This window comes from Rhododendron vialii, chromosome 11a (genome assembly GCF_030253575.1).
Source record: "Rhododendron vialii isolate Sample 1 chromosome 11a, ASM3025357v1".
Taxonomy (NCBI): Eukaryota; Viridiplantae; Streptophyta; class Magnoliopsida; order Ericales; family Ericaceae; genus Rhododendron; species Rhododendron vialii.
This window is the reverse complement of record NC_080567.1, coordinates 23137562-23151078: the sequence shown is the minus strand read 5'-3', so window position 1 is coordinate 23151078 and position 13517 is coordinate 23137562. Positions and strand designations below refer to the sequence as shown.

At 36.4% G+C, this 13517-nt stretch overlaps 1 protein-coding gene across 8 annotated transcripts; it reads left to right on the top strand.

The window, feature by feature from the left end:
- The first annotated feature begins 7309 nt into the window (after nt 1–7309).
- Nucleotides 7310–11809, top strand: LOC131307309 (MADS-box protein defh21). 8 transcript variants are annotated; one of them, XR_009194076.1, is made up of 8 exons: nt 7310–7413; nt 8227–8441; nt 9189–9258; nt 9403–9567; nt 9801–9842; nt 9924–9965; nt 10449–10810; nt 11539–11809. XR_009194076.1 is itself a non-coding variant. In XM_058333739.1 (7 exons), exons 2-7 carry the CDS (start codon nt 8251–8253, stop codon nt 10749–10751), a joined length of 813 nt encoding a protein of 270 aa, XP_058189722.1. In that variant the 5' UTR covers nt 7310–7413; nt 8227–8250; the 3' UTR covers nt 10752–10837. The 8 variants fall into 8 exon arrangements, 6 of the variants coding, with proteins under 6 accessions (XP_058189722.1, XP_058189724.1, XP_058189723.1 ...); XR_009194077.1 differs by lacking the exon at nt 7310–7413 and adding an exon at nt 7993–8128; XM_058333739.1 differs by lacking the exon at nt 11539–11809 and having other exon boundaries at nt 10449–10837.
- The last annotated feature ends 1708 nt before the right edge of the window (nt 11810–13517 follow it).

Here is a 13517-nt window from a genome sequence, read left to right as displayed (position 1 = left end):
CATGTGTTTCTATCCTATTAATTAGCTTTTGAGTTCTAAGATAATTTGCATCCAAAACAAGTGTAAATCAAGTTACCTGACCATTCGATCAAACCCCAACCAACACGTCCTGAAAGATGTTATAGATGTCTTGAAAAATCTATCAAAACCAACTTTTCTTTACCAGGTAGGGAAACATAATCTTCCACATCTTCATCCCTTCCCTTGGTATCTTTTACTAGCTCTCTATTTACTAGTTTAGTTGCTTAGTTTGCTCCAATATTTCAAAATTTTATATTTATCCCCTCATGAATTTTTAAACACTTGTTCACACTTTTATGGATAGATATCTTTGGAATTTTTAAACACTTGTTCACAAAAGTGTGACAAAGCTTAAATAAAGGAGACACCAAATTGGTGCTCTCTCTTTATATATTAGAATTGATAAATTATCTGAACTGACTTAGGTGCTTATAGGAATTTATAGCCAAAAGTCATTCAGTTAGTGGACTCATACAATTTATGCCCTCAAAGGGTAATAGTCATGTTGTATATATGCATCAAGGACACGATAGTCTCATGGCTTTCTCCACTTAGAATAACATGATATTGCAAAATGCATGTTTTTCTAAGAGAAATAGTCATACAAGTAGTGCAGTTGGAGTTAGGACAGATTAGACAAATTTGTTCGCGGAAATGTCTGGATTGCACAAACTAGTTAAGCCTGAGGGTTAGTTTGGGTGCTTGGTGGGTGTGCTCCCTGCATAATTATTTAGGGTTCAATTTGTGGGGACCAACAAAGCTACAACCACACCCAAACTTGCACGCCCATATACACATCCACTCCACCACCACCCCTCTCGCCCTAAAAAAAAACAGACACACACACATTGTAGTGTCTATGGCACCTTTGGGCTTTGTGAGTGGGTGTGATTTAAGATAAATTGTTTGTGGACGTGTCACAATAAACAATTTCTTGTGAATTTCCTATTCCAACATGGGATGCTTGTCTTCGACCAAACTGATAAGGAAATTAGTCGAATTACGTGTAAATAAGCTGGTTTAGATACCCCATTACCATCATACCAATACAATTGCTAGGGGAGGCTCAACTGAGTGTTTCATTGCTCTGCTCTTTTTCCCGATATTTGTAATTGTCATATTGCTGGTACTTTCCTAGTTTCGTTGGGACATATTTTAATTTTCTAAATTAGGAAAATACGATTGAATAATTATCTTTTGAGAAAATAACTTTATGGACAAAGCGAACGGGCCGGACTTAAAACTTTACCAACCAACATGCGCATGAGCAAAATGTTTTGGGCCTTATAGGGAGTTAAGGCTTATAACCACCGATGGTAGTAACCTAGATAGCAAAGGTGAGTGGGTTAAAGCTCCTCCGTCCATATCTGCGGTTCGAAGCAAGGATTTGTTTCTCGTCTTGAGGGACTTTGACTGGTTTTGCGTGGAGGGCCCTTCTCCATCAAGTACCTAGGTGGTGCGCGCTATGGTGACGGCTTGCCCTTGCTATTGGTTCGAACCGGACATTTCACAGCGAGTCGAAAACTCCTATGGTCACGCTCAAGGGAAGTTGCTATGCTGACCGCCTCTTTCCACCCTTCTGGTAAACAAAAGAAGAAATGCAGTTAGGCTTATAGAGAGATTATTTGTGAACGATGCTCACGTAGTGGCACAACACCATTTTCCGTTACAGTTTTATGTTACCACCAAAATTAAGTGTTTGGATCCCACATGTCTGGCGAAGGATGGTATTGGGGTACCGTGCGTTAGGGGTGTGCAAAAAATCCGTGGCCTGACGGACCCGACTTGACGGGTTTCAAGCGGGGCCGAACATGTGGTTCGGTCGGGTAAGGGTTCATATTTTTGAAAAAAATCAGTTTTCGGTTTGGGGCTTAGGGTGCTGTTTTTCTTACCCGACCCGACCAAACCCGACCAAAAGACGACCAATTCATATAGATTACTTCCGTTTTGGTCGGACCCGACCCGACCAAAAAAATCGGGCACGTGGACGGTTATTCCCACTCGTTCGGTTCGGGTTTGGAGCCAAAAAAATCGATGCCCAACTAGTCGGGTCGGGTCTGGGTCCGGGGTCGAACCCGACCCGTGCACACCCCTACCGCTAGGGCTGCAATCGAGCCGAGCCGAGCCGAGTTTTAGAGTGTTCGAGCTCGGCTCGGCAAAAATTTAGTTGGCTCGAGCTCGGCTCGAGCTCGTGACGAGCTGCAGAACTCGAGCTCGAGCTCGGCTCGATAGGTATTTACGGAGCTCGAGCTCGGCTCGTTCGGCTCGTTTATGAAACAAATATATATAAATATATATATAAATAAATATAAATATGTAAATATATATATATATATAAATATATATATAAATATATTATATAATCGAGCTCGCGAGCCAATTCGAGCCGAGTTTCGACTAGCTCGAGCTTGGCTTGTTTATGAAACGAGCCCAGGACTCGAGCTCGAGCTCGGCTCGTTTTTGTCTTGAACCGAGCCGAGCCGAGCCGTTATCGAGCCGAGCTCCGAGCCGCTCGCGAGCGGCTCGGATCGTTTGCAGCCCTACCTACCGCGCGTCCTGAAAGACCACTCTCTTTCTCTCTCATTAAAAAAATAAAGGTGTTTCGAAATGGACGTGAAGCTTCTTCCTCCCGGGGTGGTGGCCACCGAAATTGCAGTTACCATTTATGGTAACAATCCATAATGATGTTGTTACTAATATTCTTTTCCCACACTACTGCAGTTTCTGTTTCTCGATAATCATATCATGGCTTCAACCCCCCTCTGACTGTCATGTGCCCATTGACCAAAGAGTTTTACTGATTTAAATTCAAATAGAGAGAGAGAGAGAGAGAGAGAGAGAGAGAGAGAGAGAGAGAGAGAGAAGCTTTCTTCTCTGGACAGGCTTGACATGATTGGCCCCACTAACTAGAGTTGGCTCCTGCATAAACACTAAAAACCCACAAGACAAAAATGATTTTGAACTTGCCCAAACAAAAAGATGTTGAATTATCGAGTTTATTCCCGATATATATATATATATATATATATATATATATATATATATATTAAATTAATCCTAAGTGATGAGAATTAGGGAGAAAGATACAGTTTCAAAATAAGTCATGTACAAGCTGAAAGCGTGTATGTAAAATGTTTCAAATTATTAAAATTTGCGACAACAGAGAGCAAGAATTAAGAGTGAGAATACAAAGTTTTACTGAAGAATTATGTGACCAGTGACCTAGGTTACAAACATCCACGCACCCTATCGATCACTATGGAAATGGTTACAATACACATCAAATATTTGGGTATGCAAAAAGATGCACACATTCAATTGTATAATAATTCATAGTATTTGCATTGTAATATTTACATGTACACATATATTTGTAACAAAAATCTTGAATTAATTAGAGTATATGTGGATATTGTTGGATGCATACTTCTAGTAATAATATTTTTTTTTTGTCAACCGATAAAAGAGATCATTTGCATCATATATGAAGGACAAAATATATACAAACCCAGAACACTACATTAATTGTGAGAATTCAAGAGACAACCAACTCGACCAATATGAGAAATAAGCCTATATTAGAGCATCTACAGTGGAATAATCAAAAGTTGCCACATAATCTTTTGAATTATCCATTTAAGGGGATTGCTAAGGTTAGCAATGTAGAGGTCCACAATGGTACAATCAAAATTGAATAACCAAAACTTGCCACATCACCTTTTCAACTTATAAAAATCTGGAAATTGTGACATAGAAAATAATTTTTTAAAATAGTTTTCAAATGAATAAAAACAGATTGTTAGAAAAAGAGAAAATATTTTTTTGAGAACAATGATTTAAAAAAATAGTTTTCGAGAAAAAGTTTTACAAAAAAAAGTTTTCAAAAGAACAGTTTTTGAAAAAAAAAATTCTAATAAAAAAACTGTTTTGAAATAAATTGTTTTTGCAAAAAAACTGTTTTAATAAAAAAACTGTTTTTAAAAGTATTTTTCTTAGAAATATGTTGAAAATGCAAGATAGAGAAGCTTTTTGTGTAATGATGGTGTACTTGATTGAAAAAATGTAGGGACAACTAAATTTGATTATTGACAAAAGATTTTAGTTTTGATTATCCAAGAGTCAAAATTTGATGAGTTAGTAAGAGGTTGCTAAGTTTGGTTATTTCAATATGAGATTTTTTTTGAGCAAATGTTGCTAACTTTAGCAATTTTTTGATTTTGCTTATACCACTGTGAATGCTCTTATAGACTAGAGACAAAGAATGAAAGGAAAAACTCTTTTAAGGGAAGAACACTACATCTTAAATTCATGGTATTTGCAGAAACTCATAGCATACAAATGTTATGAATTCATGATTGACGTTATTTTATTTATTTATTTATTTTTGTCTTGGCAAAAGAAAGTTTTCATCGATACATGCATGATAATGGGCACATCAAAAGAAAAAGAGGGTAAAGTACTATTGGTCCCTATCAACGTGTATCCTAAACTTCGAATAAGATGCATATATATATGTGGTGATTTTTTTCTAATCGATAGAACAAATATCAAACGTCAAAATTAAGGACAAAATTGTGCAAACAACATAAAAGACAATCCTAGTTAACTTTGTTGGCAATATCACCAAAAGAGTCATATATATATAGTCTGGTTCCTATCCACACCCTTTTTGTCCGCACCTCTCCTTTTCCGATCGAATTTCGATGATCCGAGCCGCTCAATGTGTTCAGAACGTGATTTTAAGAGTACCCGAAAGAAATCGGCCAAAAAAATGATCGGGAAGGGCTTGATTTGAGCAGTTTTTTTATTAAACCGTTCAATAAAAAACTGTTCGGATCAAACCCTTCTCGGTCATTTTTTTTTTGCTGATTTCTATCGGGCACCCTTAAAATCATGTTTTGATCACTTTAAGGGGCTCGGATCATTGAAATTCGATCGGGAAATGTGATAAATGGGGAGGTGCGGACCGGAGCTGACCTGATCCTGACTGATATATATGTGTGTGTGTGTATATATATATTCTCAACCTCGATCAATATCGAACAAAGTAATGCAAAATTGGACTATATTGTAAGGAAGCATGAGGCTTTATTCCATCCATAGGAAAAAATCACTATCAGTAAATGCATGATACAATTTTTTTTTTATCTCTCTTTTTTCAATACATAGAGTTAGTTTGATTTACTAGCAATTAGGAACGATATTTCAGTTAGTGATATATTAATCGATATTAGAAGTCATTCTGCACTATTGAAATTTTGTTCAAAATTTGTAGTCCGTAGCTGCTTTTATTTTTTATTTTGGAGATTATCTATAGAAAAAGCTAGGAAGGAAAAAATGACAGAGCGATATAAGAAACAAATGATGAATCTCACGTTAAGACAGTGAAGATTAATTACATGGTTGAGTTAGGGGGGGGGGGGGGGGGGGGGAAGACAATTGATGTCTCACCCATCTACTATACTCTTGCACTTTAGTAATACTTATTTGTTCAAATTAAAGGGACATAAGCCGAGTCCGTAAGATTTGAAGCCATGAGTTGAAAATGCTCTGATAGTGCCCAAGGGCCTAGACGGAGGAGAAATGTAACATTTGCGAGCACAAATATGCATAGAAAAATGGGATTGAAATTCATTCTCGAGGTAATCCCGATTACTTTAATTCTGGATGTGCCTTTTTTGTTTCTATCTTTTTCATCAAAGTTTTTTTTTTTTGAACGTCGATTTTTTTATAAATATTTGAAGATGATACAAAGATTAATAGGAGCAAGGAAAAGGCAACGAGATGATAAGTCCGAGACCTCATCCCTAGATTGACAAAATGCCAACCTAAGAGACACCTCAACACTTAAAAGGCCTAAAAGTCCAGATAAATCAATTAACTAAAATGAGACGCAGCCCAACACTCCTAAAAGACTTGAAAGACGTCAATTAACTCAAATGAGACGCATCCCAACACCCCTAAAAGGCTTGAAAGACCAAATGGAAACATCAAAGTTACCCACATCAAGTGGCGTTTTAACACTTAAAAAGTCAAGTGAAAGCACTTTCATTTTTATCAAGAGTACCTAAAATTGCTATGATGACCAATGACTTACTAATTTGCCATGAAGCCTATCAGATGCTCTCTCTCTCTCTCTCTCTCTCTCTCTCTCTCTCTCTCTCTCTCTCTCTCTCTCACACACACACACACACACACACACACGTTACCATTAGAAGAAACCCTAGAATTGATGGCCAGTGCTGAGACGATTCGAAATTGGAAGGAAAACAGGATGGTGGGGGGTGGGGCTTGGCAGATAAATCAACGTGGTTGTTAAACGTCAACAGCAACTACTACTACTTTTTGCTCATGCCTCATCAGCTAAAGGAATAAAGGACAATATATGCCAGTGCCAGGGGTAATCTTTTTCTGATATTTTCAGCAGTGCCACTGCCCAGAGGCAGTCATGGGAAAAGAAGAAGAAAGGAAATTACATTCATTACAAGATAAAAAAAGAATGAAAACAGTTCAATATTAAGAAAAGAAAAGTATTGTGAGAGCCTCAGAGAATGCACACTATCCTCCTACTATTGGTAGTCGTAAATTCTCAACTTATCTCTCCGCCTCTCGAAATTTTTCTCTTTTTTTTTAAAGCAAACAAACATATAGCTAGCTAAAAAAACAAAAAAAGAAGGAGGAGACATGCAAGACGCCAAATACGGAAAACAAACAAATGCTAGAAGCCCCAAACCCAGTAACACAAAGTCAGGCATGGGAAACTAATTAGTTACAGTATGCATGACTAATGATTGCATTGGGTAAAATTCGTATAATAATTATTATTATTTTTAATAATTCAGTGTCTCTGGGTAGGATTTAGCAATTTGAAGAATTTTTCATTGGCGGGAGAATAACAATAAAAATACACAGGGCCCACATGCACACTGATAAATACATTGAGCTGTAAATGAACGACCTGGATCGTTGAATAATACTCTTTTTTTTTAACAACATTGTTGAAAAATACTTAGTGGGTTTCATTAATTTGAGTCATACGAGGAACCACATGAAAAATCATGTCGTAAGAGGTTCTTGATTCCATTGTTTGTTTCAACCAGGGGTGTTTGTGAGCACTCAATCTCTTCTTAGGAAAACGATGTAAGGCATATATAGACACAGATTTATCTGGAGAATAACAACAAAATTAGCAGGGGCAATTTTGCAATTACCCATAACCACCAGGGTATTTTAGGTTGAAACACACACACACACACACACACACACTCTCTCTCTCTCTCTCTCTCCAATATTGGTGGTTCTTGCCCAATAGGAAGCCAACTTGGTACTATATATCAACTCAGTACAGACGCTTCCAACGCCAAGCTCTGAATCCAACAAGAAACCCCAAGTGTAAGTAGACAGAGCCTCTAAAGCTCAACACCTACTCTGCTGATAGATCTCTCTTTCTTTTCTCATCCTTTTCTCTTCTTCCTCCATCTTCTGTTTTAAGAATTATTTACATTTCAAGAAGTATGTGCTTCAGAAACAACGTAACTAAGCTATCCTTGTTTTCTTCTTGTGCATCTAGCCCCCATTTTTCTAACCCATATTTATATTCTTCTTCTCTTTTTTGATTTTAGTGTTGATCAGTACTTATTCTCTTCAAGGGAAAAATGGGTTTGAATTTCCTTAGACCTGAACTCTAATTCTCATGGTTTTCATTAACAACAGCTACGTACGGTTTCTGATTCCGATTACGTCTTTCTAATTAAGAAGTGTAATTTAAGATTAAAAAAAAAATCAAACTAATAGGACTTGTTCATTTTTGTGGGTTTTACTTCCTTTTTTTTCCTTCTTCAACTCGACATACAAAAGAAAATTCAAAGAGGAAATTAATAGGGTTTGCATTTCCATTTTTTCAACAACTTAATAACTCTAAAAGAGATATGAGCTCTTTTTGCTCGGGCAATTCCTTAAGCACATGATTGGAGTGGGCTTTCTCCCCCTCAATGATGCTTGTTTTCTCCCTTCGAGTTTTTTTCAGTAAAATTTTCTTCGCCGATAAAAAAGAGAGGATATGCATTCTACTCCTATATCTTCTACCATACGTGCATTTGAAAAAAGGGTATCCATTTCCTTGTTCTTCTTTTCACAAAAACTTAATTATTGTGGGCTTTTTTTATATTTGAAAATTAACTTTTTGCGTTTTAATTCCATTTCTAGAAGAGAGCGATAGAGCGGTGATAAATGATGGGTAGAGGAAAGATAGAGGTGAAGAGGATTGAGAACAACACTAGCAGGCAAGTAACCTTCTCCAAACGCCGGGCCGGGCTTTTCAAGAAGACCCATGAGCTTTCGGTGCTGTGCGAGGCCCAGATCGGTCTCATCGTCTTCTCAACCAAAGGGAAACTCTTCGAGTACTGCACTCAACCTCTCAGGTTACCTTTTTTCCTCTTACTCCTGAAGATCTCTCTCTCTCTCACTTGGGGATAGGGTTTCCTAAGTTTTTCTCTATCAAATTGCTGTGATTTATATATTTGCCTGTAAGAGGTTGGTTTTGAGTTCTCAAATTTTTCTGAAGAAGTTCAATTGTTTCTTTGAAGGCCTTTTAATTAACTGCTCTCTCTCTCTCTCTCTCTCTCTCTCTCTATGATGGTAATCATTTGATCAGTATAGTTGATGTTCCTAATTCATCAGACTTTTATTTGACCAACAATTGAGTGCTTTGACTTTCTTTTTACATGTTATTTTCACGCATCTGTTTCTTTAACAATTTTACCTGAATTTTTTTTCCCTTAAGAATCTTCTTTTGTGATATGTTCTTTCAAATGAAATTTTTTCGTTCCTTCGATTTGATTCATTTGTTTCTACACATTTCTATTTCAATTTCGGGGCATGATTTTTTTAAATCAAGAAATTAATGTACCCATAAAAACGTTTCAAATGATTTCCATTCGCATCCACGTTTTCTTGTGCTTATTGCAATCTTCTTATGCTCGTTGCAATATTTTTTACGATTTTCCCCTCTATAACTATCAAATCACAAAATCCCCTATAAACATAATTATATGACTTATATCGTCGAATGTACTCGCATTTTTAACCAAAATACCTTGTATAGTTGCAGGATCTAATATAATTCTAATTTCAATTTCGCTCCAATTTTGTTTTCTACAACTTTACAGCATGGGACAAATCATAGAAAGATATATGAGTGTGAAAGGGACTCGTATAATACCCGATCGTGATAACCGGGTAAGGCTCCTCTTACACATTTGTGTTATTATAAATTTAATACGAACAGAATGTAAAAAAAAAAAACATATTTGGGGGAATCTATGTTTTATTTCAAAATAATTCAGTAAACATATCTTAAATTTTCTAAACTAAAATTTGCAGGAAGAAGTATACAACGAGATTACAAAAATGAAAAAAGAAACTCGCGACCTGCAGCTGAGTTTGCAACGCTACAAAGGCCATGACTTGCTTTCTGCAAAATACGAGGATTTGGATGAGCTTGAACAAAAGCTCGAATCCTCGGTCAACAAAGTCCGAGCTCGAAAGGTATTTTTTTGTTAATTTCCTTTTAATTACCTTCCTTTTTTTATTTTTCTATTTATACCCCCGTCTCATATTGCTTGTTCATTAATTCCAATAAGTTTTAACATAACTTAGAAGTAAAACTGAAGTTTCCAGACTCTCTTCTTTTTTTTTTTCGCCAATCAAAAGATTTAAAGTAGAATTGATCAATTAATAAAGGATATTAGAGGGAGTAATTAATTATATTGGTATTGCAGTTTCAGCTCCTCCAGCAGCAATTGGAAAACCTAAAGAGGACGGTAATTGCTCTCTCCATGTATTTAGGCATATTTTATTTCGAAATTTGAAGTGTTTTAATTCTTTTGTATATGATGTTTTAGGACAAAATGTTGGAGAAGGAAAACCAAGACATTTTCAATTGGGTAAGTGCAGTGACTGAATGAGCATGTAGAGAAATGATAAATTAATCTCATACATTTTCATGAACATATTTTTAAATAGTCTTGCTAATTGAAAATGTTAGAATATATACATGAAACTGGGGTTTATGAAATGTGGACCATTCATTTTTTTTCCTGAACAGTTTCATGGACCCAGTTTCATATATTGTACCAGCTCTCCTTGCCAATTTAACTATGCTCATACTTGCTCTTGCTATGCAAATTCTGCCTCTTTCACGCTCGATCTCCTGCTTCACGCATGAAATATCTTGCAGGTGCCTTTGTCTAAATATATGAATAAATGCTATACAATTTGAATTTATTAATTACAAAGGATAAATTACCTCTCTTGTGCTATATATACTAGAAATTAAAGAGTTCATGAAATCATAATTTACTGTGGTGGTCTAACTAAACATGATCACAAATTAATTATCATTTGGGGATATGTATGCATGTATATAGTTGATGAGTGACCAGATGCAGAAGCACCATCAAGCAGAGATGGACCAGCATCAAGCAATGACGGAGCTGAAGCTAGTTGGACATGATCATCACCATGACCAACAACAGCAAGTGTTGGGATATGTTGATCATCATCAGTATTTTCCATTTTACGGAGGAAATGATCAGGGCCTGCAGCCCAGTAGTAGCAGTACTGGTGTTGATTTTCCCTTCCTCCAGCACCACCACCACCATTACCATCTCCAGCCCACTCAGCCCAATCTTCAGGACTCCGCCGCCGCCACTCTCCTCCCCGGCCCGTAGCTACGGGACATATTTTCTTTGAAAATATATACAAGAATGATATTGCATTGTAGTCGGAGGTTAGACCCAATTTCAGATACTTTTTTCGTAACTGGCTTTTTTTATTTTTGTATTTGGTCAAAAGAAATTCATATTTCTGTTTGCGGACCGGAATTACTTGGAAATCAACATGGGATTCTTACTTTTTCAAAGATAACATTTCCAAAGGAACTGGAAAGTCTGAATTAAATAAATACTTTGCAAAGAATTTCGCCTTGATATGAATTATATCAGTGAACACAAAAATGTACAATTTTTTGCTATATTTTTGTCCTCGGCGAGAGTATTTCAAAATTTTAACCATCTTCCTTCTGAATCTTCTAGTCAGGATGCAATCAAAAAGTACAAAAAAAAAAAAAAAAAGGATTAACAGAATGATCAAAATATGTTCCTTCTGTTTCCTCGACTTTCTTTTTTATTATGAAAAGATACGTCTTCTGCCCGGCAATTTTTGTCTTCTTAAAAGATCATGTCATTTTCAGATTAAAACGTAGTGCAGTTCATTGCTTATTTTTTGCAACTTCTTTCCTACTAACTTCTAAAAATATCAATGTTTTTTTTTAATTAACACAGAAAACTTCAAAAGATTGTCAAAAGTATATACATTTATTTTTTCTTTCAGCGACACGATTTTTAAAATGAAACAAAATTATGATTCGGAGGGAGTATAAATTTGCCTGCATCATTTCGTCTTCTCTCACGATCCCTCAAGTTAATTATAGTTGGGTTCTTTGTATATGAGTTGCAGATCACTGATAATTCGTCACGAGGAGGCCTATGGTATCAGCAACAGAAAGGAATATTTCAAGCCATCTCTATAATTTCCATTGGTGTCAAGACATAAATTGCTATTGATTTGAATATTTGTATGATAGTATGAAGACACTTAATTGTGCCTAGCTTCAAATACTTGTCATCTTTTTGGTGAATCACCTCTTCAAATACTAAGCTTCAGAATACATATCTAAACACTTCTGTATGCATGTTTTATATGAATTTCATGCACGAATGAGTTGTGAGGTCACGTGTGAAATTGTCGTAAAGTACCACAGATTGACTTTAATAAATTTAGATAGTGAAACCCATCGTATTTTTATAGTTTTATTCAGTGGCGGAGTTAGTATTTTGATTCAGGACGGCGCACTTTACCGTGAGCCCACTTGTATTGTTGTATGCATGATTTCATCTAAAGAGAATTATTAAATGTAAAGTCAAGGCTTTCTCCTAGCTTCTTGTTTTTTGAAACAATATCAAATGCTTGATTCAATTCTCATGTGGTTAAAATGAAAGTTAGATAGATACTTTTTTTCATGATCTAAATCATTCATCTTTTAAATTGTCATTTTTTCATTAGTTGTTTGAAAAATTAAATTATTTGGATAGTGGTAAGTACCTAATCTACTAGTATAAAATAGTGAAACTTCTTTCGAAAAAAAGGGCTTGTGCACCATTGCCCCACCAACTAGCTCCGCCCTTGAGTTTTATATAATCCCAACACCATGAGAGGTGGCAAATAGAGTGATTGACGTGTGGTATGGCCACCTGGTGCCTCTAGGCTATGCATATCGAGTCCTAAAGTGTTGAATCTCTCGTTAGAAGCCAAAGGTGCCACAAGGATATGTGTTTTATTCTAAGGCTATTTTAATTTTGTATTGCCTTATATGCTCCTCTCATTTGTAAGGGATAAGGCCAAAATGTTTGTATAAAAGTAGAGTGGAGGACCATTGTTTCATTTGCACATTTTTATCGAATCATAGCCTCCAGATAGTGTAATAATTGGAGATATTAGAGTGTATGATCTTTCATCCTGGTAGATATCCCAACCCATTCGAGCAACCTCATCCATAAACGGCTAAATGTAACATTCGTACAACTTACTCAAACTCAAAATAGCTTATCGATTCATGGTATTGTCCCGCAACATTTTCGTGTTGTGCGTTTTTTTTGTATCTCACATATACACTTTTTGAAAGGAATCGAAGTATAGAGGTGGTTCATAAATACTGTAGTAGCAAAATCCAAGTTCACGATTTCTTGCCGTGTGATGAGCTTGCTTTTCATCTCCAAACAAAATCGACAACATAAAACAAAATCAAAACAAAAAAACAAAAAAACAAAAATGCAAGTGCAACACACAAGTGCGCAAAGTCGCACATGAGAAGCAAGCACGGGTGTAAAAGTGTGCGCGTGACTGCACGTGCGCTAGTGTGTGGTGGTTACGATGAATCCGGATCCTCTCCCCACGTTTCTCTCCACACATCTTCCGCACCTTTTGACTAGATGTTGACAACGCATTAATGAGCCTATCTGACGGCTCAGGTGAAGCCAGTTTTGCTACTCCCAAATTCTTTAGAGACACGATGACGTTTTGTTCCTGCTGCAAACGGCAGCTTAACCCCTGCCCTCTTTTCCGTTTCCAGCTCCACCGTTTTCTTAAGTTTCCAACTCCTGACCACCACTACCACCCCCTCCCAACTCCTCCCTTCCTTGCCAAATCTTCTCTTCATAGCTCTGAATTTCTCTTTTCCTAAATAATCAACCTTGATGGATTCAAATCCCCAGCAAATTGATCAACCTCTGATTCCCATTCCCCAACAAATTCAAGCTCTGACTTTCTCCTTTCCTAAAACAAATCCTGCACTTTTTGTCAACGGAAAAATAAAAACAAAATCCTTGAATAAATTTACAAAAACACAAAAAAAAAAAAGCAAATCAATTTGCTTACGC

What these genes read in the sequence shown, in the direction of transcription:
- LOC131307309 (XM_058333739.1), top strand. Translation starts at nt 8,251, where the DNA reads ATGATGGGTAGAGGAAAGATAGAGGTGAAGAGGATTGAGAACAACACT. An exon ending in TACTGCACTCAACCTCTCAG is followed by an intron (nt 8,442 to 9,188) that starts GTTACCTTTTTT and finishes ACAACTTTACAG; the next exon opens with CATGGGACAAATCATAGAAA. An exon ending in TACCCGATCGTGATAACCGG is followed by an intron (nt 9,259 to 9,402) that starts GTAAGGCTCCTC and finishes TAAAATTTGCAG; the next exon opens with GAAGAAGTATACAACGAGAT.